This window comes from Dermacentor albipictus, chromosome 8 (assembly GCF_038994185.2).
Source record: "Dermacentor albipictus isolate Rhodes 1998 colony chromosome 8, USDA_Dalb.pri_finalv2, whole genome shotgun sequence".
NCBI lineage: Eukaryota > Metazoa > Arthropoda > Arachnida > Ixodida > Ixodidae > Dermacentor > Dermacentor albipictus.
This window is the reverse complement of record NC_091828.1, coordinates 100,917,473-100,941,463: the sequence shown is the minus strand read 5'-3', so window position 1 is coordinate 100,941,463 and position 23,991 is coordinate 100,917,473. Positions and strand designations below refer to the sequence as shown.

At 42.5% G+C, this 23,991-nt stretch overlaps 1 protein-coding gene across 2 annotated transcripts in view; it reads right to left on the bottom strand.

The window, feature by feature from the left end:
• Positions 1–23,991, bottom strand: part of Ca-alpha1T (Ca[2+]-channel protein alpha[[1]] subunit T) — a 101,059-nt gene that overhangs the window by 40,567 nt on the left and 36,501 nt on the right. For both annotated transcript variants that reach the window (XM_065446411.2, XM_065446414.2), the window contains 6 exons: positions 16,484–16,639; positions 13,510–13,627; positions 11,729–11,844; positions 10,657–10,782; positions 9,542–9,748; positions 2,455–2,657 (listed from right to left, as the gene is read on the bottom strand). In XM_065446411.2, coding sequence (XP_065302483.1) covers positions 2,455–2,657; positions 9,542–9,748; positions 10,657–10,782; positions 11,729–11,844; positions 13,510–13,627; positions 16,484–16,639 — 926 coding nt within the window. The remainder of the gene's footprint in view (positions 1–2,454; positions 2,658–9,541; positions 9,749–10,656; positions 10,783–11,728; positions 11,845–13,509; positions 13,628–16,483; positions 16,640–23,991) is intronic.

Below are 23,991 nucleotides of genomic sequence, written 5' to 3'. Positions count from 1 at the left end.
TCGCAGTATAGCCGAAAAGTTTCACTCTCTAAACAATGCAGCCTGCTTTACTACGTAAGTTACGAAGTTTTATGCCTATGTTGAGGTGCCCACGGCAATTAAATATATCTTAATTTTGCTCCAATTTTATGTTCACTTGCCCACAATGTACGTGTTGAAATACTCTAGAACTATAAAAACATATTCGTATTTACCCATGGTGACTATCGGATCCCAAAATCGAATCTAATATGACATTGTTTGATTCATTATTCAATAGTTCCGAATATTCGCACACCCCTAGTGCCAGCAGTAAAACTTAAATTGTCTTTGGAAGTAATATGAAGGCCCAGCAAGGCGGACTTATTGCAAATCTAGCAACACTGCTTTGGCTTTAAATGCTTGTTCATTTTTTGTTATTATCCATGGGATTTATAGGTATGACTATTTTTTCACGCCCAAATATATTAAATGTAGCATTTTGTTGCAAGAGCATTATCTTGTAGTGTGAAATAAAAGAAATGGTTTAATGTATCAAATAGCATTTTTGTCATATTAAGAAAAAAAACTTATCGCAATCACTGCTGTTCTTTTTCTTCACTGCAGCATATTATTCTTACAAGCATAGTACACGGAAAAGTCAAATCTTCGTGCATTTTGAAATGTAGCGATACAATCCTGTGCTAGTGGTTTAAGTACAGTACACACACTACACGTCAACTCGAGGTCCGCAACAATGTCTGCTTGTCTGGGTTGCTAGTGCCTAGTACAAAATTATCAGGTATAAATCTACTGCCACTAAAAAAATATAAGGTTTGCGGATGTCCTCAATGCCCTGATGAATGTTTCTAATTGCTATCTTCCACTGAGTACACCTTTCTAGTTAGTAGGACATCTATCAGGGTTGATGCCAAACTAGCATGGTGTGGTTTATATCAATGCAACAAGCATGTGGCAGTCTTAGGTTTAGTTGATCTGCTGCGTTGCTATTTTCGGTGTTGCATTTTCTGGATCTTCTCTTTTGGAAGGGCAAAGATGGCTACATCCCATACTCGACAGATGAATGAGAAGGGGGTGTGTGAGAATGCAATGCATGGTGAGTTGGGCAAGGACGCGAGAGACAAGAGCTTCTCAGCAGTGCAAAAGTTTATGGGGTTTCCCTTATGTGTTCGGGGAATCGTAAAGTAAATGTTAGCGCAGGCAACAAATTCATGCGTTTTCCCCGATGGTTTTGGGGAATTCCTGTGATAAAAGTTAGTACAAAAAGCAAGTTGATAGAATTTCCCAGTCTTTGGGGAATATTTGTGGTAAACATTTGCACAAGCAACAAGTTGATGTGTTTGTTCTGATGTCTCTAAGAATTCGTCTGGGTAAACGTTAGTACAGGCAGCAAGGGACGGACTTGTTTGGTACATATTTGGACATTCCTGCAGTAAGCATCAAGCTGATGGGTATTTCCTGGTCTCTTTAGGAAATTTTTGAGGGAAACGTTAGTACAGGCAGCAAGGTGATGAATTTTCCCCGATGTCCTTGAGTAATTTCTGCGATGAAAGTTAGTACAAGCAGCAAGTTGATGGGCTTTCTCTGCTGTTTGGGGAGAATTCCTGTGGTAAATGTTAGTACAAGCAATACAACTGCGACTTGGGCAAATCGGCAATGCTTCATTCTGATACTAAAGAGCGCATATGAAACCAGGACGAACAGATAAAATGGCATACATTACCAGCGCTGAACGCGCAATTTAATAGTTGATTGACGCATTCACATAATCACAAATGTACACGTTATATAAGTTGTCGCATCCATTTTATTCGGTTGAAGTTAAGAAATTATCTTCTGCAGAAACAGCATTTCTTTGTCATGCATACCAGTTCGTGTTTGGCTAACACAGTTTTCCCTTCATTAGCAAATGTGATGTGCTTCGAGCACTTCTCGGAAAGTCTGTTATTTATGTCTGAATACTATCTTCATATTCGCTTAAGTACACTATCTTCATGTCCGTTCTGGTTTTTATGTGCGCTCTTACATATCAAAATTAGTACAAGCAGCAAATCGACGAGATTTCCCTGATGTCTTTGCGAATGTACTGTGGTAAACGTCACCACAAGCGTAAATTTAGGGGGGGGGGTTGTTTGATGTCAATGTGGAATTGGCATGGTAAACAATAGCACAAGCATCATGTTGATGGGCTTTCCCTGATGTCTGTAGAAATCCAGGGAAAACACGGGGAAGGCGGGAGAGATGGAAATTCAAGACGATGAGCAAAACGAGAACAAGGTGAGAGCAGTAGCCGACGTTTCGACAAGTGGACTTGTCTTCTTCAAGGCGGAAGAAGACAAATCCACTTTGAAGAAGACAAGTCCACTTGCCAAAACGTTGGCTTCTCGCTTTGACCTTGTTTTCGTTTTGCTCATCGTCCTGATGTCTGTACGGAATTCCTGTTGTACAGTTAGTACAGGCAGTGTGTTGACTCACTTCTGACTGACGATCACATTGTTGAGCGGTGGTGGGACCACCAGCAGACAGGATGAGTCCTGAAAACCGGGCAGTTCAGCGTCCAGCAGGGAGTCCGTGTCAGAGTCGACCGAGGACCGACGCCGACCACCGTTCGCTGCCCCGCTTCCCTGGCGGTGGAGTTTGATTAGGGGGCTGCCGGGAGGCGACGGTGGAGGGGAACCCTACGGGTGGGGAGGACCAGGAGGGATGCGTGCACACAACGCCAGTGGCGCCGCTCAGTCGTCCGCACTCTTCTTCCAACATGGACGCTTTTCTTTCTGTTTTTTTTGCGCGGGCCTTGCCTCGTCTGTCGCACCTTAGCAGAACCGGTGGTTGGGCTAGCGGGCGCACGGTTCAAGCGGTCATATGTAGCGCAAACCAGATGCTCAGAGACGCAGCCCTCAGATGAACACCGGACCTTAGGATCGGTGACCAAAATGCTTACTCGTACTTTAAGCACCCACCCATAATCGTCAACGTTCGTTGACAAGTTCGAATGCAGTTGCGCTCATTCATTGAACTGCAACCTCTGAATTGAGTGATGCATTTTGTTCAGCTCTGTACATTTTAACGGCAGCCGTCTCAGAATATAGTTTTGCCGTATGTCTATTGTGTATGGGGTTGCACGTGGACTATCCAGTAGAACAGAGTGATGCAAAATGGCCTGGATGGTGCTTTCATGAACATTCCTTATTCGGGGTCGTAAGTATTCACACTATATAGCATTTTGCTGTTAACTTCCAACTTCTTATCCTGGGACTTTGTTGTCACCTTCACCATTGTTCAGAGCACCTAGCTGTTCATGGTTAAGGATCAGTGACTCAGAAAAAAGGTGACATCACCAGTGAATGCAATTTCTCTGACTTCATCTGGTTTGTGCTAAAGTGGTGACATGCTGCATGTTTAATGTTTACCATATTCGTGGTACCAAGAAAGCCTTGATGACAGATGAACAGGGATGATATGGCTTTCAGTGCTGTCATGTATTGCTCTATTTGAACACACTAAAGGGGTATAAGCGAACTGACTCAGGCATGGATTGTTTGCAAGCATCTACTTGACTACCAAGTGCCATTTCTTGTTGTGTTGGTTCTAGTCTAACAAACGGCCAAGCTACATAAAAATGAGTAATATTTGCACTGTCTATGTATGTCACTTGTACGTGCCGTAGTTGCATAATTGGTGCTATATGCAATAAATGCAGAATGCATTTAGGATAACGCTAGTAAGGTGTGTTGACACTTCGTGCATGCAGTAAGATTAGGTTAACACTTAACACGTTTAGTGGGTTAAGTTTTCTTATACACACAATACCCCCTAAAATAAATGTCATTCTGAAGCTCTTGGAGTCAGCTTTGCTGCCTAGTGGCATGTATGCTAGCTGTATATATAATGATTTTCTCTTAATGGCTGTTTTGCTTTGAAAGATTACAATATTACTTCATTCTGGCTACGACTTCGGCACCTTGTCATTGAACATGACAGTCAAGTTGTAACAACTGCAAGCGAGCCTGGCAAATACCATACTCTAGCAAAGTAAAAAAAAACGTAATATCAAACGCATACTGTACTTCCATATTCACCTACTAAACTACCCCAGCACATAAAAGATATGCAGAAACACATTAAGCGATGGTGCCATCCCACTTTCGTGGGTTGAACTTAAGTCGTCTCATCACAAGTTCATCCTGGTGACAGTATGCTTATTTAGGCGACACTAAATGGAAGCCGACACAGTGTTCAGCTTATCAGAAAATTTAGCCTGAGAGATTGCTTATAGAAAGCATTTTTACAATGAAAGTAATCAACTGTACTTTTACAATGGAAGTGAAAGAGTTCACATCTTTCATGGGCAGTGTCCCATGAAACACAAAGACTTGCACGAATCAACAAATGAACAAAAGAAACTGATTACGCAAGACTAGCAAAGCCGGACGGAGTGGAAGTGCTTGTGTCACAGCTTCTGCAACTAAAAAATGTCACTTGGTAGCCAGTGCATGTTGAGTCACAGAAATCTGGTCTTATTCTCAACCCATAAGCATCACATCTACTTTGGGAAGGTTTTTCTACTAAGTTACGATTTATGTTGCAGTATGTTATTTAAATATTGAAATTATAACACTGTTACTTCATCATTATTACTGTGTTAAATTTTAAGCCAGAATAATTTGTACATCGCTTGCTGTCTTTATTTACTCAAATGTATTTGTATGCCTAGTTATGCTAATTTTGACACATTAACAAGCAGTTTTTGTTTCTGTGAATCTGTCACGCCCAACTCCGGACGCCGATGAACAATAACAAGCACCATTTACATCTGCACAAAACATCTTATTGAATTTTTATCAGTTGATCGCTACCTGCACGTAGTGTCTGAGCATCAGTGCAATTGCAGCCTTGTGCCTAATACATTACAGCACCCTAGAGGCACCAAAATGCTTGTAAGCCACATCAAAAACACAGTGCAGAGGTTCTTCTGAGACAACTTAAGCCACAAACAGACAATGCCAAAGCCGAAAAGTTCAGCTCTCGAACTGACAGCCCAGCTTGAAAAAAAAAGAGCAAAAGGAAAAATATGCAGGAAAGAGAGAAAAGCTGTAGCAAAAAAGGCAATGCGTAGAAGAGATGGACAATGCCATGCACATGACAATAGGGTTAAGCTGCCTGTCTTGATGAAGTCGCAGCTTTACAGAGCTTGGAGTGCGAATTTATCTCCAAGCAAACATCCAAAAAAGGAGATAGAGACAAGAGAGAAAACACACGACATTTGAAAATGCAGACAGCAAAAAGGACAAGCAAAAAATGATAGCAGCAGACCAAATGCAAAATTCATGTAAACATGTTGATGGACAATGTAAGCTCTAAGGTGTTCTCGCGAGCGAAGTACAGGTAAAGCGTGTGTGAAGAATGTGCAAAGCACGTGAGAAGCCTGGCGGCATTGGGACAAATAACGTGCGCAGTTGCAGTGCTTAATCCAAACTAGTTTATGCACATACGTTAGCAGGCTCATGATGATGGACAGAGTGATATGAATTCTGCAGCCAAGAAGCTCTCCAATATCTGTTAGAGCACTGTCATACTCGGCAGTGAATAGATTGACACCGCCCTCAAATGCAGCATCTTTGGATGTTCTGTCGCACTGAAGCAACAAAAAGTGTCAATGTATGTCTTCATATGTATTGAGAGCATCATATTCATCAGCTACTGTTGCTTCAGCTTGACAAGACTTCCAGCAACATGTTGTGAAAGTTGCAGACGCTGATGGCCAACCTGTTGCACGATGTGACTGACTCCTAGTATAGCAGAACTGTACTGTGCATTTTAGTTTCGGCTTAGAGTATAACGGCAGGTATGCAGCAGCTAAAGAAATCTTCGAGCACAAACATGTGATCTAAAAGCGCTCTATGAAACTACACAGCTGTTTACACTCAAGGATGAAAAGGTGATGTTACAAAAAAGGGTGCTTGAGAGAAGCAACGAAACAACAAAGATAAGAATAAGAAATGATTCATGAAGTGCTTGATAAGGTGAATAATTTCTGTTAAATGTAAAATTTGAAGATTAAAAGGCTATATTCAGTCTAAAGTCTGGAGCAAGACTACTTTAACTGAAGAACGCAAAGTAAAAGGAGTTTCAGGAGTGGGGTATAGAGATTTGGCCCCACATTTCTTTCAGATTGCTTCCTTTGGAAATAAAAGTATGTAGGTGCTTCAAGTGGCAGTTGTAAATGAACTATCTCTGTGCGGGAAAAGTGGCGCCACTAGCGTTGTGCTTGTGTCCATAGCTAATGAAGAGCTCGAAAGGAAAGAAGGCGATGGTAAAAAAAGGGCACACGAGGCACACATGCAAGGCATACAAATATGAACTTGAGAGTTGCATCACGAGACATTTCAGAAACTCCTGTGGCACTGCTGTAGTAACCATGCTGGCTGTGTGCCTCTCTTGTGGATGCTGGACCATCCCACTGGCATCAAGCAGCTGTTCCTTGCCTAACATTGCCTGTAACTGATTGATTGAGGAAGTTTAGTGCCCCAAACGAAGGTTGGGCTATGAGCAAGGCTGTTGAGGGGGGGCTCCAAAATTATTTTCACTATTTATTGATTCCTTAGTGAGTGCTTAAACACATTGCACCAAAAGTGTTGCCACCTTTGTGCTTATACTGTTCAATATTCTGCAGTGTCAACTTTACTGCCTAACTTTCAGAGCCTTTGATTGACCGTGCAGTCGCAGAGCTAGGTGAGGCACCTCATCAGGCCCTTATGTCCATTTATGTATTTTCTTGTAAGCCTGTCATAACAGGCATTAATTCGCATCTTGTGACACCAATGCATCTATTAAGAAACCTGGGTTGCTCATTTCAGTTACAGCTATCACTGTAACTACTTCAACTGTGATATCTGTAGCAGCTCTCACTGTGGAAAACACTTATCCTGTAATGGGAGTTTATGATTCTATTTACTGTTATCATTGTAACTACTGTAGCAGTAATAGCTCTAGCAGCTATTGCACCTGAAGTGCACATGTGTATAACAACCTGGGTTGCTGATTTATATTACTGCTATCGCTGTAACTCTTGTAACAGTGATAGTTGTACCAGCTGTCACTGTCGTAAACGCTGCACCTGCTCATAAGAACCTGGGCTGCAGATTTATGTGACGTGCTATTACTGTAACTCCTGTAAAAGTGGTAGCTTTAGCAACAGTCGCTGTAGAAAATCTTGCACTTGTTCATAGCAGCCTGTTTATGACTTATGTGACTGCTATCACTGTAACTCTTGTAACAATGACATCTATCAAAAACCCTGCACCTGGGCATAACAATGTGAGGTGTTGATTTCAGTTCCTACTGTTACTGTAACTGTGGTAACAGTGATAGCTGCAACCGCTGTCGCTGCAGAAAACACGTGTTCAGAACTATGCTGCAGGTCCTGAAATTATACGTTATAGTTTCCAAGTAGAGCCTTTTTTGCTTTACTTAAGAGAATAAACATTGCAAGATAATATATATCCACTTTAGACTGATGATAACAGCTTTCTGCCCCAAGAGAACGCGTTCCAACCAGCATGTCACTTTCATTTGGCCACAACAACAGTGCAGCTCCACTTGGTGTCAAAAGAACTGTGCAGGCATGGTGTAGCCACGCGCGCCCATGCAAGCATCTGCACAGGTTGACACCAGAGGGTTTCAATTCAAAGTTAACTGTCACCACTGCAGAAAGAAATCAGCAAAGTAAGAGAACACTTGCATTTCATACAGCCACTCAAAATCATGCAGCAGCAGAAAATAGACACAAAGAAAACCAAAGGCACACAGCCAAGAAGAACCAAATGCCTTTGCGAATAGGCAATGCAGATTCAAATGGCAAGAGGCTGTACTCACATTGGTGTTGTAATGCCAACCACCTAAGTTATACCTACTACTTTTTAGAAGGTTTCATTATTGCATTTGTCCCTAGAGAGCTCGTTTACTGCAAAGCAGAATTGTTTTAATAGCCTACATTTAAGACTTCTACGAATGCATCAACTTAACCAGAATGTAACCAACTCTCCGATGTTGCAAAACCTGCAAGTGTAAAAGTGCAGTGACCTCCACATGTAGCAAAGCCATTTAAAATTAACAATCTTCTATAGTTGCAACTAGCTGAAACATACAGCATTTCAAGATCGTTATTAACTATGCTTTCTTAACCATTTAACCAGCATATTATTAATTATTTCGATAATGTACATACTTGGAATGTTTGTCCAGAAATTGCAAATCTTTAAGTGTTAAGCTGTGGTTCTGCAAGTAGTTTCTCTTAAGACATGTGTTTTCAGTTTTAGTGGTCTGAATTTGCAATGAGACTAACGTGAATGCGATGTGCTGTGAAAGAATACGCTGCATTCGTTACTGTTTTCTACTTACGGAAGTTACTGAAAAATGTACCTTATGTAGAATGCTTTGGAATTGTTTCTAAATGCAGGTGTGTTTCACGAGTTCCCTGTGTGGTGCCATCACTACACATCCTAACGTTCACGGTTTTAACAACACAATTTTTTACGTTTTTGTTTTCTTTTATGTGAGCAGTCAACAAATTAATTGATCTCTCTTCATTGAACATCACCTTGAGAAATCGCAAACAAAAAGTCGAAGCATTGTTGATGTATAATTTCTTCAGGGTTTGCATTTGGTGTTTTTGTGCGGATTAATGACACATTCTCTGGTGATAGATCGTCTAATGACATCGTTCTGATTGGTATTTGTTTGGTTGGGTCTAGTGAAAGCCATTATATTGGCCTAACCATTATAGTGTGCAAGCAGCTGTTTGCTGTATAGTGTGCCAGAATAAATAAATAAATAAATAAATAAATAAATAAATAAATAAATAAATAAATAAGCAAATAACTTTAGAAATACAACATTTACTAAGTTAATGTCATACTGCAACTGTGCACTATCATTATCACTGTTGCATTTCCTTTGATGATACCACACTGTAAAAGAGCATAACAGCCATCCTATATTGAAGTGCAAGTGATGCCCTTGTTTTTAAGCACTGCAATGCAGCAGTGTTGGAATGTCACATCACATAACGCAGTTTTAGCCATCTTAGGTGCTGATTATAACTGAATGCTGCAAAGCGTTTACTGAAGACTGGATCACAGGCCCTGTGTTTTCGGTTTTGTTCGACTGCATTGAGCGTCGAGCCAGAGACACTGCTCTGTGTTACTAGAAACAGATGGCAGCGATAGTGCTGCTACCTATGGTGGTGCTCTGTCTGTAACGTGAACTACAAAACGACTCCGGTCCACTACACCCGTTAGGCTAGAATATTTCGAAGGCCCTTTATGCGGTTCTGTTGCCAGTGACCAGTGTTGCCAATTGGAGGGCTTAGGTACAACATGGAAAAGCGAACCAAATAATCATAAAAAACATCACACTGAGAATTTAGGACCGTACAGGTGTAGAAGCTCGCAACTTCAGCTTCAACTGTCTCAAGCAGAACTACTTGGGAGTACAGCGCCCACAGCAAAAAAAGAACACAGTCTTTGCCAACAGTTTGTTCTCAAGCCTGTTCGTGGCTTACCCTGCGTGTCAAGGCTGGGGCTGGACTAACGCAGCTGCGCCTCCGACGACGCCCATTGCTCGGGCTGGGTACGTCGTTGCGGATGAAGCCGCTGGCTGGTCGTGGCACGGGCAACAGAGCTGCCCCGGCCCCTGTGGCGGCCGCCCCACTGGATGAGCTTCGGTTGCTCGGGGAGCGGGAAAGCCTCGGTGTCGGAATCGGAGATGGCTGGGAACAGAGCAACACATACAGTACACTACACTGTAAAGGGGAACACGAAAGTAACATTCAAACCAGCATAACTTTAATGGAACCGCATCACAAACACTGTTTCTGCAAAGTTTGCACTGTGCCCCTTAACCAAGGGATGTCAACCTGTGCCACGAGTGCCACTGGTGGCGCTTAGTTCGCCACTATCAAGTATCATGATGTAAGTGGCCAACATTCTGGGCTAGACATTTACTAATAAGTGTATTTCTTCTAACTGGTAACACATGCTTGATGTTATGTGTAAGGTACACCTCTGGCTATAATTGTAAAAAAAATGTTGTTGAAGCTTTTTTGTATGAACTGAGCTGTAATCAGTCCCTAAATCAGTCCCTTTAGCGGTGGACTATCCTGTATACTGTGTCTACAATGCGGTGCTTTCTTAATGCCTTCTTGCAGCTTGAAAGAAAAAAAAGACTAGCTCAGGGACACACACACAACGGACGTGTCCTTTGTGTAGTGCGTTTTTCGCGATGTCAGAGTGCATCAGTCTGAATCACCAACGTGCCTGCATTTATGCGTTAACAGCAGCGCTTATTAGAAGAAAATGGTGTAAGAGCTTGTTGGCGTGAAATACCCTATATAATTCTTTCGAGATATCCATTGATAAGCAAATAAATATAGTGTGCGAGGTTACTGGTGTGCCTCTCATACATTCGCGAGGCAACTGTCACATATTACTGAAATGGCATCAAAGTGACCGTGAAAAAGGCAGTGCAAGCTCAAGCACTTTGGCAGAACATCACTCATAAATGTGCTAACTTCTGTGCACTAGGATTTTGCTGCTGTAACAATGATAGAAAAGCACCCGCTTGTGCGTTTACATTTAGACTGCTTATATGTCCAGCACAAAAGATGAAAATTTGTACCGTGATTCGTCCAGTTGTTTCAGATGAGTGAGATGACGATGAAGGCAGCACATGCAACGCTGTCAGTGGCGACAGTCTGTTGCCAAACTCCCGCAAAGGCATCTCCAGAGTTGCACATGGGGAGCCCTGGTTGATGCGATGAGTGGAGAGAACACATATGTCGAAAACGTTTCCTTGAACATATTGAATATGTACAAAAAAAGAGTAACCTTTTTAGTAACTTTTTGTCATTCTAGTTCCATGTAGCTGCAATGGCCCAGATAAGGTATTATTATAATATAGGAATTAGTGCATAAAAAGCAAGAAATAAAGAACAAGGCCTATTTGACCACTGCCAAAGAATTACTTCGCAGGATAGCACTATACCTATTAATAGTTTGGCTTTGATTGACGATACACTTAATGATGCCTTCAGTTATGCCCTGCTAGGCCATTGAAGAGTAAACTAGCCTCCCACTTGAGAGATACACGGAAAACCCAGTTTTCTGGAAACAGTTCCTCCAGTGAGTAATTATATACGATCTTGAAGCTGAATGAATGCGCATGCTCCTAGAAGATCCACGTCATGCCACAGAGCACATTACTGGCTTCAAGACATGCATTCATAATGACTCCTGAACTGGTACAAGCTTTTGTAGTCATCTGACATTGTACACACATTACAGCACTTTATTTGTGTTGCGTACTTTCTGACAAGTTCCTGCTAATGGCTAGATGTTCAAGTGCATTCATTTTCTTGTAAAATTCAGCGCCCGTCACTTGTGCGTGCGGAATTCTACAAGGAAATGAGTCTGTATCAACTCGCCCAACTTTACGTTCTACTGCAGTTCAAGTGCATCAGTAGTTTGTCTAATGCTCTATTCACCAAGCAGTTCATGAACAAAATGGTTTCGCGTTTGCTTGAAGACAGGCATTGACAGTTCAATCCCGTCTCACGGGCATGCTGAAAGGTTCGAGGCAAAGTTCTCGTGAGCTTATAAAGAAGTTGAGACACACTGAAGTTTGTAAGTAAGTGCTGTCGACTATTTACTCGCAGATAGAAACGTAATGTCCCTTTGAATGCTTTTTGTACCTGGGGAGTGGCTGCCGTTCTTGTGATGATGGGTGGCACGTATGGCAAGGGTCCCGGCTCGTCATTTCCATCTGTCTTACAACCGCACGCTGCCGGCTGGGACAACATTCGCGTCTCTGAAATGCACAAAACCAGTCAGTTCGAAGCCGTGTCCGTGCCAAACTGAAGACTGTTATCCTGCCGAAACGGACATATTGTTTCTGTGCATCAACAGCTTGGCCAATCTGTCCATGTCGCTATTGATGCTTTCAAAATAATACTGCGACTCAACTTTCCTTCACGTTTCTTTGGGCTGGTCCGTGCGACATTGCAAGTGCGTAAATGTGCGAGCAGGCGGAGACAGAGCAAGGAACCAGGCATGACGGTGCGTTGACTAACAGCTAATAATTTATTTGGATGCGTTCCTGGCTAAATATTGAAAGCGAAATGACATAACCAGAGGGAAACAACCAACGAAATAGGAAACTATGCACACACAAAGAAGCGAGCAGCTTATTCCCCGCTTATTTTCTCATATGTCGGTTTGATTTTGGCTCAATATTACACATTTTAAGAAAGAAAAGAAATTGCGGCGTGTCCAACTTTTGGAGATGATGGGTGCGTGATTCACGATGATATGTTTTATATTTGTGATGGCTTTTATGATTTTCGCTCATTTCGGTGGTGCGGCGTTGGTTCGCGTGGGACGCGCATGCACTCAGCCGCGCGGACAGCGATGCACAGCCACGATCGGGCTATAGAAGGGCACGCGCGCTCTCCTCCCCTAGAGCATGCTTGATCACGTGACTTTCAACACTAGGGCACGCGAAAAGACTGCGCGCACCAAGCCACCATCTTTCTCGGCTCACCTTCGCGCACTTTCCCTCACATCTAATGCCGAGCGCGGACGCATGAAATCTTATCGCTGTTATTAGACTTTTTACGGGATATCACAGGAACGGCGACGGCGAAAATTCGCCTGGAGTGGCTATATAATTGCTATAGTAGTTAAAAGGAAGCTGTGGCTACATACTATTGCAGTTCTGGCACAGTAATGAATTGGAGGTTTGTCTTTGAGTGAAGTCTGTACAATACTGTAGCATATTTGACATGGTGAAAACACTACCAGTCGAAAACGCATACCATTATAGATATACCTACATGCATGCATGATCTTGTGGTTTTAACACTTCTTCTGCAAATTGTATTGCAGCTGCTTGATACTATTCTTAACACCCTCGTGAGCCAAAATCCAAAAATGAAAGACACCTATTTTCGTGTGAAAATCTAAAAAAAAGCAATATTGTGCAGGAACCATCGAAGCTGATTGTCAATGTAAGTGATTTGCCGAACACTTCTAGAAATCAATTTGCTTTAGTAAAGGAATGATGTGCTCGAAGGCCCATATTTGTTGCAGCGAATATATGGCGGTAGCGCTTGTCGTTTCATCGCGTACTTCTGTAGAGAACAGAGCCGTAAAACAGCACATGTGTAGCGATCGTATTAGGTGGCTATGCGCATCAGCCGATTCATATCATGTGTGTCGTGGTGCCACCTCTAAACCTTGAGATGCCCCAAAGATTTTGCACAGCAGCACGGGCATTTAAAAAAAAACTATAATGATTGGCGGTCAACGGCGAACGCGCCCTGCAACTCCGTTGCATGCGAGCATGTGCGCGCTCTTTGTGTCGACGCCCCTGGATGGGCGGTGAATTCTAACCACCGGCTACGAATGACGGAATGCAAAAACGAGCTAAAGAAAGCCCTTCAATTAAAAAATATGGAAAGGGTTAATGCAGTACCTTTCATGATGTTGTCCTTTGGGTCATCTTCAGCGTCCTGTGAGGCGCACTTTTTATCACCGTCTGCCTCTGTGTCAGCAGTGTCCTTTAAAGCCTCCGTGCTCTTCTTGCGGTCACCCTGCGGCCCATCATACCCAAAAGTTGAGGTGGACAACGTAGGTGGCGCCACCGGTACAATATGCGCCCGTCAAGTTTGCACTCCAAGCGGCCTAACAAACTTCAAAGGGGCACTAAAAAACTTCTTGGGCGTGGCAAGAAAATGTTCTCAATCTGTGGAAAATGTTGCCACGAACATGCAGGCATTCCGCTGTATGCAGCAGCAGATCTACAGTCTGGTGCGGCAGATAACTTGCACTCTAAATCACTCGAGGCTTGCCTCGTTCCCAAGCAATATTCGTCATCTGTCTTGCCTACGTTTCCTTTCTTGAAAATTCTGCGCTCGCTACTTTCCCGTCAAGATTGCTGTGTCACGCTGATGATGCGCATGTTTTATTTGAAAATTATAACAGCTCTAACACATGCATCCGCAAAGGAACAAGGACGAGACACAAGCAGCGCTTGTGTCTCATCCTTGTTCTTTTGTGGATGCATGTGTTAGAGCTGTTATAATTTTCAAATCAAGTATGTACCAACTCGCTCAGAAAAATGTTTTAATGGTGATGCGCATACCGCTCGTGACCTGGAAGTACACTCTAAAGTAACTTACACCCTTAAAAGTGAATAACGGTGTAAATCGGTCTATAATTGACACCCTTACACACTTTTGGCGTAATGGTGTGAGCTTTACACCGATTAACGCCTTCATTTACTTATGAGGGTGCAAATTATTTTTCAATGTACCGGAAGCTCAGTGTCAAAGAAGCCAAAGGCACGCAAACAGACGATTATTGTTTGGGGACAAGATGAGTCCCAAAGGGGGCTAAGTTTTCTTACAGTGTGTTCTCTCCTGCGGCTTTTGAAGCGCCTACTTTTTGTATTCTCTTCTCCAACGTTCACAATGATGTTACAGCAGGTGCAGTGGCGCAAGGACACCAGCCATTGAGCAATCGGGACCTCGAATTACTTGCGAGCTCAAGCTTGTGCATGCATGCATGCCCATCCACATTTTCTAGAAAACAGCGAAGCAACCGTATGTTAATTAATGCATTCCGCTATTCCTGTCAACAGCCCCTTGTTTGTCATCTTTGTCAAACGGGAGGCTCAAACGGTCATTTTAAGTGCACCGCAGAAAGAAGAAAGAAGCGATATGTTGGGGGATTGCCATCAGCACCACCACAGCTGAGAGAAACCGATTAGTTGATGGTGGGATAATCAAAATAAACAACGTGCTCTTTATATTATTGTTCATACTAAAGTTTCTTTCCAAAAAGTTATGCTGCAATAAATTTTTCCAGAGGCATCGCACCATTCCAGCATGCTGCTCAGTTTTCACGAAAAGGCGCTTTACTGCCCATTTAATGCACAGCAGAAAAGTATGTTCTCTCAATTCCAACTAGCCATAAGAATTGTAACTAGGTTCTGTGTTCAATGTCTGTACTAATACCATTAAAATACCAATGCCAACGGGTATTGCAAATTGTGACTTAGCTCTTATTCTGAAGATCACGATATAGGAGCGCATATTTGCTTAGTCCTGTGATGAATGTGTTCCGCTTATCTAGGATAGAGTGCATTTAGGAAAGCTTTCAGTGTCGTAGCATATGATGTGTACACAACAAGCATCACTATATGCCAGTGTTGCACTACTGGCTCACGAACAATCATGGTAGGCTAGTCGGTTCATTTCTTGAATACTGTTGCCTTTGCATCAAACTGGACACGCACAGAAATGTCAGGCAGGACAGGAGGCTGTCCTATTCACGTTTCTTTTGTGCGCTTACGATTTGTGCCACAGGCGACGACAGCATTACTTAGCACCCAAATTTCAACAGGGGAAGAACTTTGTGGCTGGTTTCGTTTAGTGATAACATTCACCAGCTTTGTTGACAAAGAAGCATGTGGTATCTTATGGTCTTGCCTCTGAAAAAATGAATTCTGCTGCCCAACTAGCGTATGTGTGAGCTAAGGGTGTTGGTTGGTGCATATACATATATATGTGTGTGCGTGCGTGCGTGCGTGTGTGTGTGGGGGGGGAAGACCAGCAAGCTATGATGTTATCAGTTTTGGTAATTCAACAAAACCAACCACCAAGTACCAGGTTTGTGTTGAACCTGAGCACAACTGAGCCTATAAAGATTGCCTTTCGTGGTGGTACCACGCTTAGTGCATACCTTAGCACAAATGCGTTGACTCAGGCAAAATTATGTCGATTTACACCCAAGCGATAAAGTTTCCAAGGCACTGTAGTTACGAAAAACTGGGAACATTTACGTAGCCTGGCCGCTTAGTCCAGAACTCAAGGTTCCATACAAATCCCTTGTTCAGATTCTTGATGAAAAGGGATCGTAATATTGTCAAATTATGTTGTGAAATGACGCTATTAACGTTTAAAGTGCTTTGTCGGAGCGTTATGAAAAACAACTGCTCATCATGTAAACCTTGACTCGGCATTGGCATTCGCTGAAAAAAAAAAGCCTACCAAAGCATCTGTTGCTAGTGTCCTTTCATGTATAGTTCGCACTACAGGCAATAACGAAGATACGAGGAAATACTCCTCAGTGAAAAGAATGCGCTTGCTATAGAGATGGTAAGAAATAAATGACCGCACATCACCTTCACTCCATCCAGTCTGATTTACACTGTTTGCTCTATGGCGCCTTACCTGCTCAAAGTGACCATCCTGCAATATGTCTGACGTGTTTACGCATAACATTCCACCATTGCATTTAGCCGAGGCTATGAACAAAGGTGCTAGCACGGGCCACGAGAAGTCAAAGCTTGGATTTTCCATTAATTTCTTTCTGTATTGATTGGATGCTTCGCTTCAAGTTTGCTTTGATAGTGGTAAAACAAGCATCTCGGGACGGGTGTGCACCTCGGCTGAGAATCCTTCGACGAGGATAGCAACGAGAAGATTGAACAGGACATAGTTCCCGAACGTCATGAGCGCCACAAAGTACAGGGCCGCCCATGGAGAGGTCTTCTCCATGCCGTTGAACAGCACAACGTTCCAGTCCTCCTGAGTCAGGATCTGGCCAGAAGCAAAAGAAAGGCTTTTACAAAATGCTCACGCGATTATCGGCAACACAAACTGCTCACTAGCTGTGCCACATTCAGGCCTTTCGCAACGCCAGCCACGTGACATGGCATTCCACCTGCACTATAACTTGTGCGCAACTTGATGCAGCTACGGTAGTAAAACAGTGCTCTTTCACACAATAAAAGCAGTTATGAGAACTAGTGTTTTAGTTAGAGAAATCTTTGGTGCGCATTTGTGTGGTTAGTGTGATTTGGTCGTGATCAAGATTTTTTTCTGAGACAAAGTCAATAAAGAGCTGCTAAGAGGTTTCAAATATTTGGCATCTCTCTTATTTGAAATTAAAAGAATAATAGAACAGTCCTAATACATTCCTATAACTGTCGAACCTCACTATAAAAATGTCACCCGACAGGAAGGTAGCATTGTTATATCCAATATTTGTTATAAGCGTATTCATTACTTACCTATATTGTAGAAATGTTTTATATTTGCTCTGTTATATCAAATAATTCGTTATATCAGTGTTCATTATATAGAGGTGTGCCTTGCATTTTTGTAATTATAAGGTTGATGAGAACGAGCCTTATATGATGTAACAATATGTTTGTCTTGACTTTGCAATCTGGTTTCCCAGCTATTATGTTCTGTTTCTGTGGACCCGTGAAAATATGTTATTAGAGGTTTGCTGAACAGTATATATGCGGAAAACACTAATTCAATTAATTACGGGCAAGACAGAGCCCTATTAATTAGTCACGTTTTTTGGACATTCAAATCTGAGTACTAGCTAGCAGCATGTGAGATGGTAGCTCAAGTAGAATTTGTCACGTTATTATGATGTTTATTTTAAAGCTGCATCAAGCGCACGAATAATAAAGCGCAAGTAGTCAAAGTATAAAAACATCTGTCGCAACATGAGCACAAGGAATGCAGACTGAACTATAAAACCAATGTTCTCTCACAGGCTACATCAAATAATAGTCTTTTAATGGAATGTGATTCAAGGTTTATAAGTTGTAGGAATGTAAAACTGTCGCGCACATTTGCAAGATTTGCAAATGTGCAAATCATATGCAAATGCAAATGCAAATCATTTGCAAATGTGCAACACATATGTGCAGACTTGCATTTGCAAGTCTCACATATGTGTTGTACAGTAATAACTACATAACTAGCTAAATACACAATTAAAACACATTCCCTATTTATCGACTCTAACATCAGCTACACAAGAGGAGACAAATCGGTGCTTACTAGATCTGATTACATCAATTTGTTGACACAAATCAATCTGAGACGTGTGGTTATGAACTTTTCAGGAATCGGCAGCGATCGAAAATTTGCGTAGAGAACTCAACTTGAGAAAAGCGTGCACTTCAAACAGGGAAGTGCGTTGTACTTCTGAAGTTATGTCACTGCATCTGACCAGGTGAACTACAACACTTGTTAATCTGTGCACTGTTTGGCTATGATGAAAGGAATACAAACACGGAATACCTAAATGCGTACAGTATGGTACACTCTTAAAGGGAACGCATATTAATTATAAGGGAGACATACCAGCAGCAATTCTTCAAACTTTATTGAAAAAAGAAGGGTCTCATAAACTGCAGGCTTTCATGTCATATTATCACCCTAAATGAGCGCAGAGTATTGGTATTGTGTTACCTTTAAGCGGGCATCATACTGTACAAGTAAATGTTAAACTAAAGAAATTTGTTAAGTATCTTCCGCCTCATTCATGCAGTTATTAGCAACCAAAGCTAAAAACACATACAAGATATTCTTTACCATAGCACAAGGATGTAATGAATGTTTGGGGTCATACAGGTTTGCTCACGTAGTGATCTTCCAGGTTATGATGAGAAGGGACCACATCTGGTGTTCAAAATGAATCTTTCTAGTCAAAGTACTAACATTTAGTATTATAATTTGGATATTACTTAACATGAAATATGTTACAGTAGCTTCAAGAACACAAAAGTGGAGACATTTAAATAAATGCTACTTAAGATGATTCGTAAGTAATTTTTCCAATAGCATCACTAGAAGGCTTCTACATATAGAGGAGCTTTTGTACGAGGATAGTGATGAATATAAAGGCTGATCCTGCTGAACTTGCGGTGAACGTTTCAGTGCTTTTTTTTTCGGCATGATGTCGCTCGTCGTCGGCGTGTCCACTGAACACCACGTGATAAACATGGTTTAATGAAGGCCAAATTGTGTACTACAAATTTCTGTTTCAGTTAATTACCACATGGAAATCTTTTTGCGTGGCCTTACAGCATGGCCACCGCTGCGGTGTGAAACGGAAGCTGCAACGTCGGGCAACACCACGCTACCGAAAAAATGCATGCATAGGCCTTATGGTAACCGATTAAAGCTACTGCTTTTTTGACCTGCACGACAATGTCCAGGAAAGAAAATTGATGTCTTGCATGCAAACCGGTTTCAGTAACGCTATCTCGGTGATCGTCATTGTACGCGGGAACCAGTGTGAGTATAAAACTAGACAGAGCTGGGCAATAGCATGGTCCTTGACCAGCCACCTGGTGTTAGTTAGCGCCTGCGATATCATGCTTCCACTTATAGCTGGTCTCTCTAGTCTCTGCGTTGCGTTCTCCGCCTACTGATATTGCCCCCCCAAATGTGGGCCTCACCTGGAACACAGTGACCGTGGCCCAGAGGAAAGTGTTGAAATGCTTCCGGTCGCAGAAGCACTTGACCGCTGGGTTGTACAGGTCGGAGCACGTGCAAAGCGTCGCCTCGTCCATCCGCACGCAAAACTTACCGCCGAACAAATGCATCCCCAAGCAGCTGCGTGTACACATGGGGCGCTCAGACCTCCCCTGGGAACTACTGCCAAAGAGCAGCAGAGTTCCTTCCTTGCCAAAGCCGCTGTATGCGTGTGTCTGCTCAGACACTCGCATATGTGGCATATAGGCTACACCTGCGTTTCTTAAGCAGCTATTGAAAATCCAACAAGCTGAGCTACAAAGAGCGTCCCCACCTAGGGACCAATCAGTGCCCGTGTGCGTGTAAAATTAAAAAAAAACAAGAACATGAGCTTACTGAGAACTACCCAGCATTTGCTTCCCCTGTTGGCTATTTGACACTTTGCAGTTGTTGATGTTTTGCTGGAGCTCTTATTAGGGTCATAAACTCTGATGGCTGACTCGGAGATCGCAATCAACAAAGTGCCCTGTCACGAAGTCAGTGATCCTTCGAACCCTGTGTGCTGTGAATGATCTGTGTTTGATGCAAACGTGCTTTCTGCCCTGCAAGAGCTGTCATGGCTTTCAACTTGGTTGTATGCTAAATATGGTCTTAGGTGATGGCTTAGCGAAATTTGAATAGCTTTAAGATTCACTTTTGTTGCGCTGCAAAAATAAAGGTTCTCATGAGTAAAAACGACAACTTGCCTCGTTGTGCGCGAAACCTCGACAAGCGGGTCCTTTGTTGTTTTATTTTATCGTTTGATGACTTGGGTCCATCAGCGATTCGTTTAGTGACATGGAATCAACACGAGTAGAAAGCCATGACACGCCATTGTAAGCCACTCACACAAGACAAAAAAGTCATTGGTTGCACACGAAACACAGAGAAAGAGAGAGAGAGAGTGAAAAGAAAAGTCCTGGCTGGCGCCTCCACAAGAGACCACAAGCGGACACACGTCACGAAACCCACCACAGACACGGACCACGAAACGATGCCTCTGCCTTTCTTGATAAGGCGTAGAAGAACAGAAAAGTGACTGACCAGTGCTGCAACGTGCACGCATTCTCCATCAACTCTACTTTAGTAATAGAAAAGAACACTTTCTAGAATGTAGGCTCTTACTTAAAAATGCGTTGCGTCAAAAATAAACAGCCTAGGCTGTCGGTGACCACGTTATCTAAGGTGGTATCACGCCACTGACATTGCTCATGGAATCAGTGTAGTAGTTTGCACGAGTATGCATTTCTAAGGCGAAATTGAATGTTTTTACACCTGTCAGCACTATAACGTGACAGATCGAAGCTGTGTTTGGAAACTTATACAGGAAAAATACTTCTCCAACTTCGGCCTCATCCGTCTGAACTTCTTTTATGAGATGCAAACAATACTTTGTCACCCACCTTACCAAGATTACTTTAATGTTTAAGATGACTCACAGATGTTGACTTCTCCCTGAAGGCGAGATTCATACAAGGTTATTGTGTTTGCTCCTGCATGTTACTTTTCTAGGTAAACCATCAGCACATTACTGGCTAACGTAACACTAAGCTGTGAGTGTTTCCAAGTCTCGGGTTCTTAAGATACTGAAATGTACAAATTTTAATGATGTTGAGCTTTTCCGTATCCTTTAGTATTTCAATTGACAAGAAACTGTTTCGAGTCTGTTACTATTTACTAAGTGGTAGAGTTGATGAAGAAATACTGCTGGCTTCTTATTTTTTGTAGCACAATACATCACGTCAATAGACCAATATTTGCACCTTTCACAACAAGAAGCTGCTGGCTTCAGATTTGAACGCAATAAAGAAAATGACAACGCAAAAGCGAGTAATGCCAATAATTTCCACCAATCATAAAGATGAGAAAAGAGAAGCAAAGGAAGAGAAAGAAGTAGCGCCAAAGAAATTAAAAGAAGTGCCAACTGAAATGACAAAAGGGTGTTGCAGACAAAGCCAAGGCCAGGCCGGCAGCAAGGTCATGAGGCAGACGACAGCAAACAGGCAGACACGTCTCCAAAGCAGCGGGTGGCTTGCAGGCAAGCTAGCACGTTGCCAAGGAAAACAGCCCAACAAACAGGCAACAGACAGGATGGCGTAAGCCAAGGCACATACAAGAACACATATGGCAGCACATATAGAGCACACACACATTCATCCGTGTGAAAAAAACATGGCCGTGGCTAGGCTTCAGATAGCAGTAGGGAAACCTACAACCTGCGCTTCAGCGCCTGAACTAAAGGAGGCCACAAATTTATCCCGTTATTTAACCAAATTATCCTGGACAGGTGAACTTGACGTTAACCTACAGGAAGAAAATTACTGTTTTTATCTTTTCCTTAAATTTTTACAGCCTTCCAGTGATGTTTTTTCTCATAATGCTCTATATTCGGCTACATATCTCCAATCCCAGAAAAGTAATCTCAACTTAAAGATGTTTGCCCAGAAAATCGCTTGATTTAGAGTGCCGGTTTTTAGATGACCTAATGAAAAATCATGAATGCCCGCAGTAATGGTGCATGACACAGACTGTAGGCAAAGCAACTGTGCTCAAGACATAATTTAAAACAGTTATTAGCTAGTCAGTTTTGTTGTTTTCAGATTTACTATATAATGCAGAGTACATTTAACACCAAAGTACACCAAGCACCCATTTAGAATAAAAAGTAGCTTCTAGTTTGCCCCCTGGTTCACCAGTTCCAATTTGCACAAGAAGTAACTGGTGCAGACCACATCTCACTAAAAGCCAGGATAGTGGCATTCACACGCGGATGTAAATGAAGTGGCAAAACTACTATTGCGGCCAAATATTGTGGCATTGTGGTCTTAGTAGCAGCATTTGTATCTGAATAGAGAGCTTCAGATTAAGCAACGCAAGCGGATTGCGTATCCTAACCTAAACCTCTCTAATATCTCACCATCTTATACTTCCGTGCATTGCTCTAGCACATGAAAACTCTGCAACCTGAAGCTTGAAAACGACTATTCGGTGGTCCCTTGAGGCAACCTTTTGCACATTTTTGCTAACAGACAAATACTCTTTGAACATAAGACAGGCTGTCCTTTTGAAGCTTCTTGCCACAGTCACTCATTGTTCGTGGTTGCATCTCCGACACTTTGTGTATGTTGTGGCGGAATCAATAATTTATCATTTAATTATGAAGTTCGTGATCCTGTGCATGAAACCCAGCTATTTACGTTGTGATAAATCTTTCTTTCGTTTTTAATATTGTGAATGTACTTCCTGTTAACATATTGGCAGCTCAGCATACACTCTGATAAACCACTCAACTATTTTAACAACTTTGACACAGGTTTGCTTCTGAAGAGATTAGGTTCCATTCATAGCAGGCTGCAACACAGTGAAAACCCAAATGATTGAACCTTACTTGAAAGAATTGTTTAGGCCAGTGAAGAGCATGTGGTAATATTTCACTTGAATGAACCGTCATGGATTAAATAAAGAGTTTTGTGAGGTCCCTTGAAGTTTGTTGAAACAATCAAATCTTATTGGGGGGCATCACACTGAACAGAAGATGCAAATAAATGCAGAATACTGGAGCGTGCCCAGGCATAAGTTCCACTGCCAAGGGTTACAGTCAAGTTGAAGAACACCTCTTAAAGCATGTCTTCCTAATCATACGTGCAACAACACTCGAAGGCTTCTGAAAACCGTACTCAACATTTGGGGGGGGGGGGGGGGTCTGCGGCAAAATGATTGAAAGTTTCGTTTGCTAATGGTACAACTACGATGTTAGGAATGCGATATTGTGACTCTATGCATAAGTGATGCTTTGAGCTCCACGTGCTATAGGAACTTAATTTTTCGAACGTTTCGTCAGATTTTCTGGGCTTTTTGTGTATCACCACTCGTGTGAATAACTCACTTTCCTGGCGAAGTGGAAGTATGCTTCAGTATAACGAACATGATTGCAATGAATTATCAAGTATACCGATCTAACCCAAAATGTTTTCTCGCTGATATTTGCATGTGGCAAATATATGCTTATAACGAATATTATGTATAACGAAGGCACTTCCATGTCGGATGAGACTTCCTTGCAAGAAGGTTCAACTGCATTTCTGAATGCTTGCCACATATGAATGCATTTTCATAAATGAGTGTATGCTCTTTCTAGTGCTATCACTGCGTTGGGCCTCTTGGTCAAGTGCGGCTAACAAAGCGATGAACACAGAACAGGCATCCATGATGACACATAGACACACACATACATACAGCAGCCAGAGACAGCCAAGACACAGAGAGAGAAAGAGAGTGTGACCACAGGCCTGGAGTAATGCACTCGTAGCTGCAAGGGGTCTGCATTTGGTCTGGCTCGGAACGAGGGCATCATCATCGCTTTCTTCTACAGGGTAACGGGACCAACAGGTCGCTGGGGTAGTCGCACGCCTACACTGTGCAGTTTCACACAACACCGGTGCGGGTTTCGCCACAGAGGGAACAGTGACCCGTCTGAATCTGGGACGACTGCAGTGCTCCAGCACTCACGTCTGGCGTGCATTCGAAATTTGGTGATGAACTCAACTGGAGCGGGTTTTGTTGTGATCTTGTGTTTCGCCTGTATAGTTGAGTGTGACATTCCCGACACGATGAATGCAGTGTAAGTG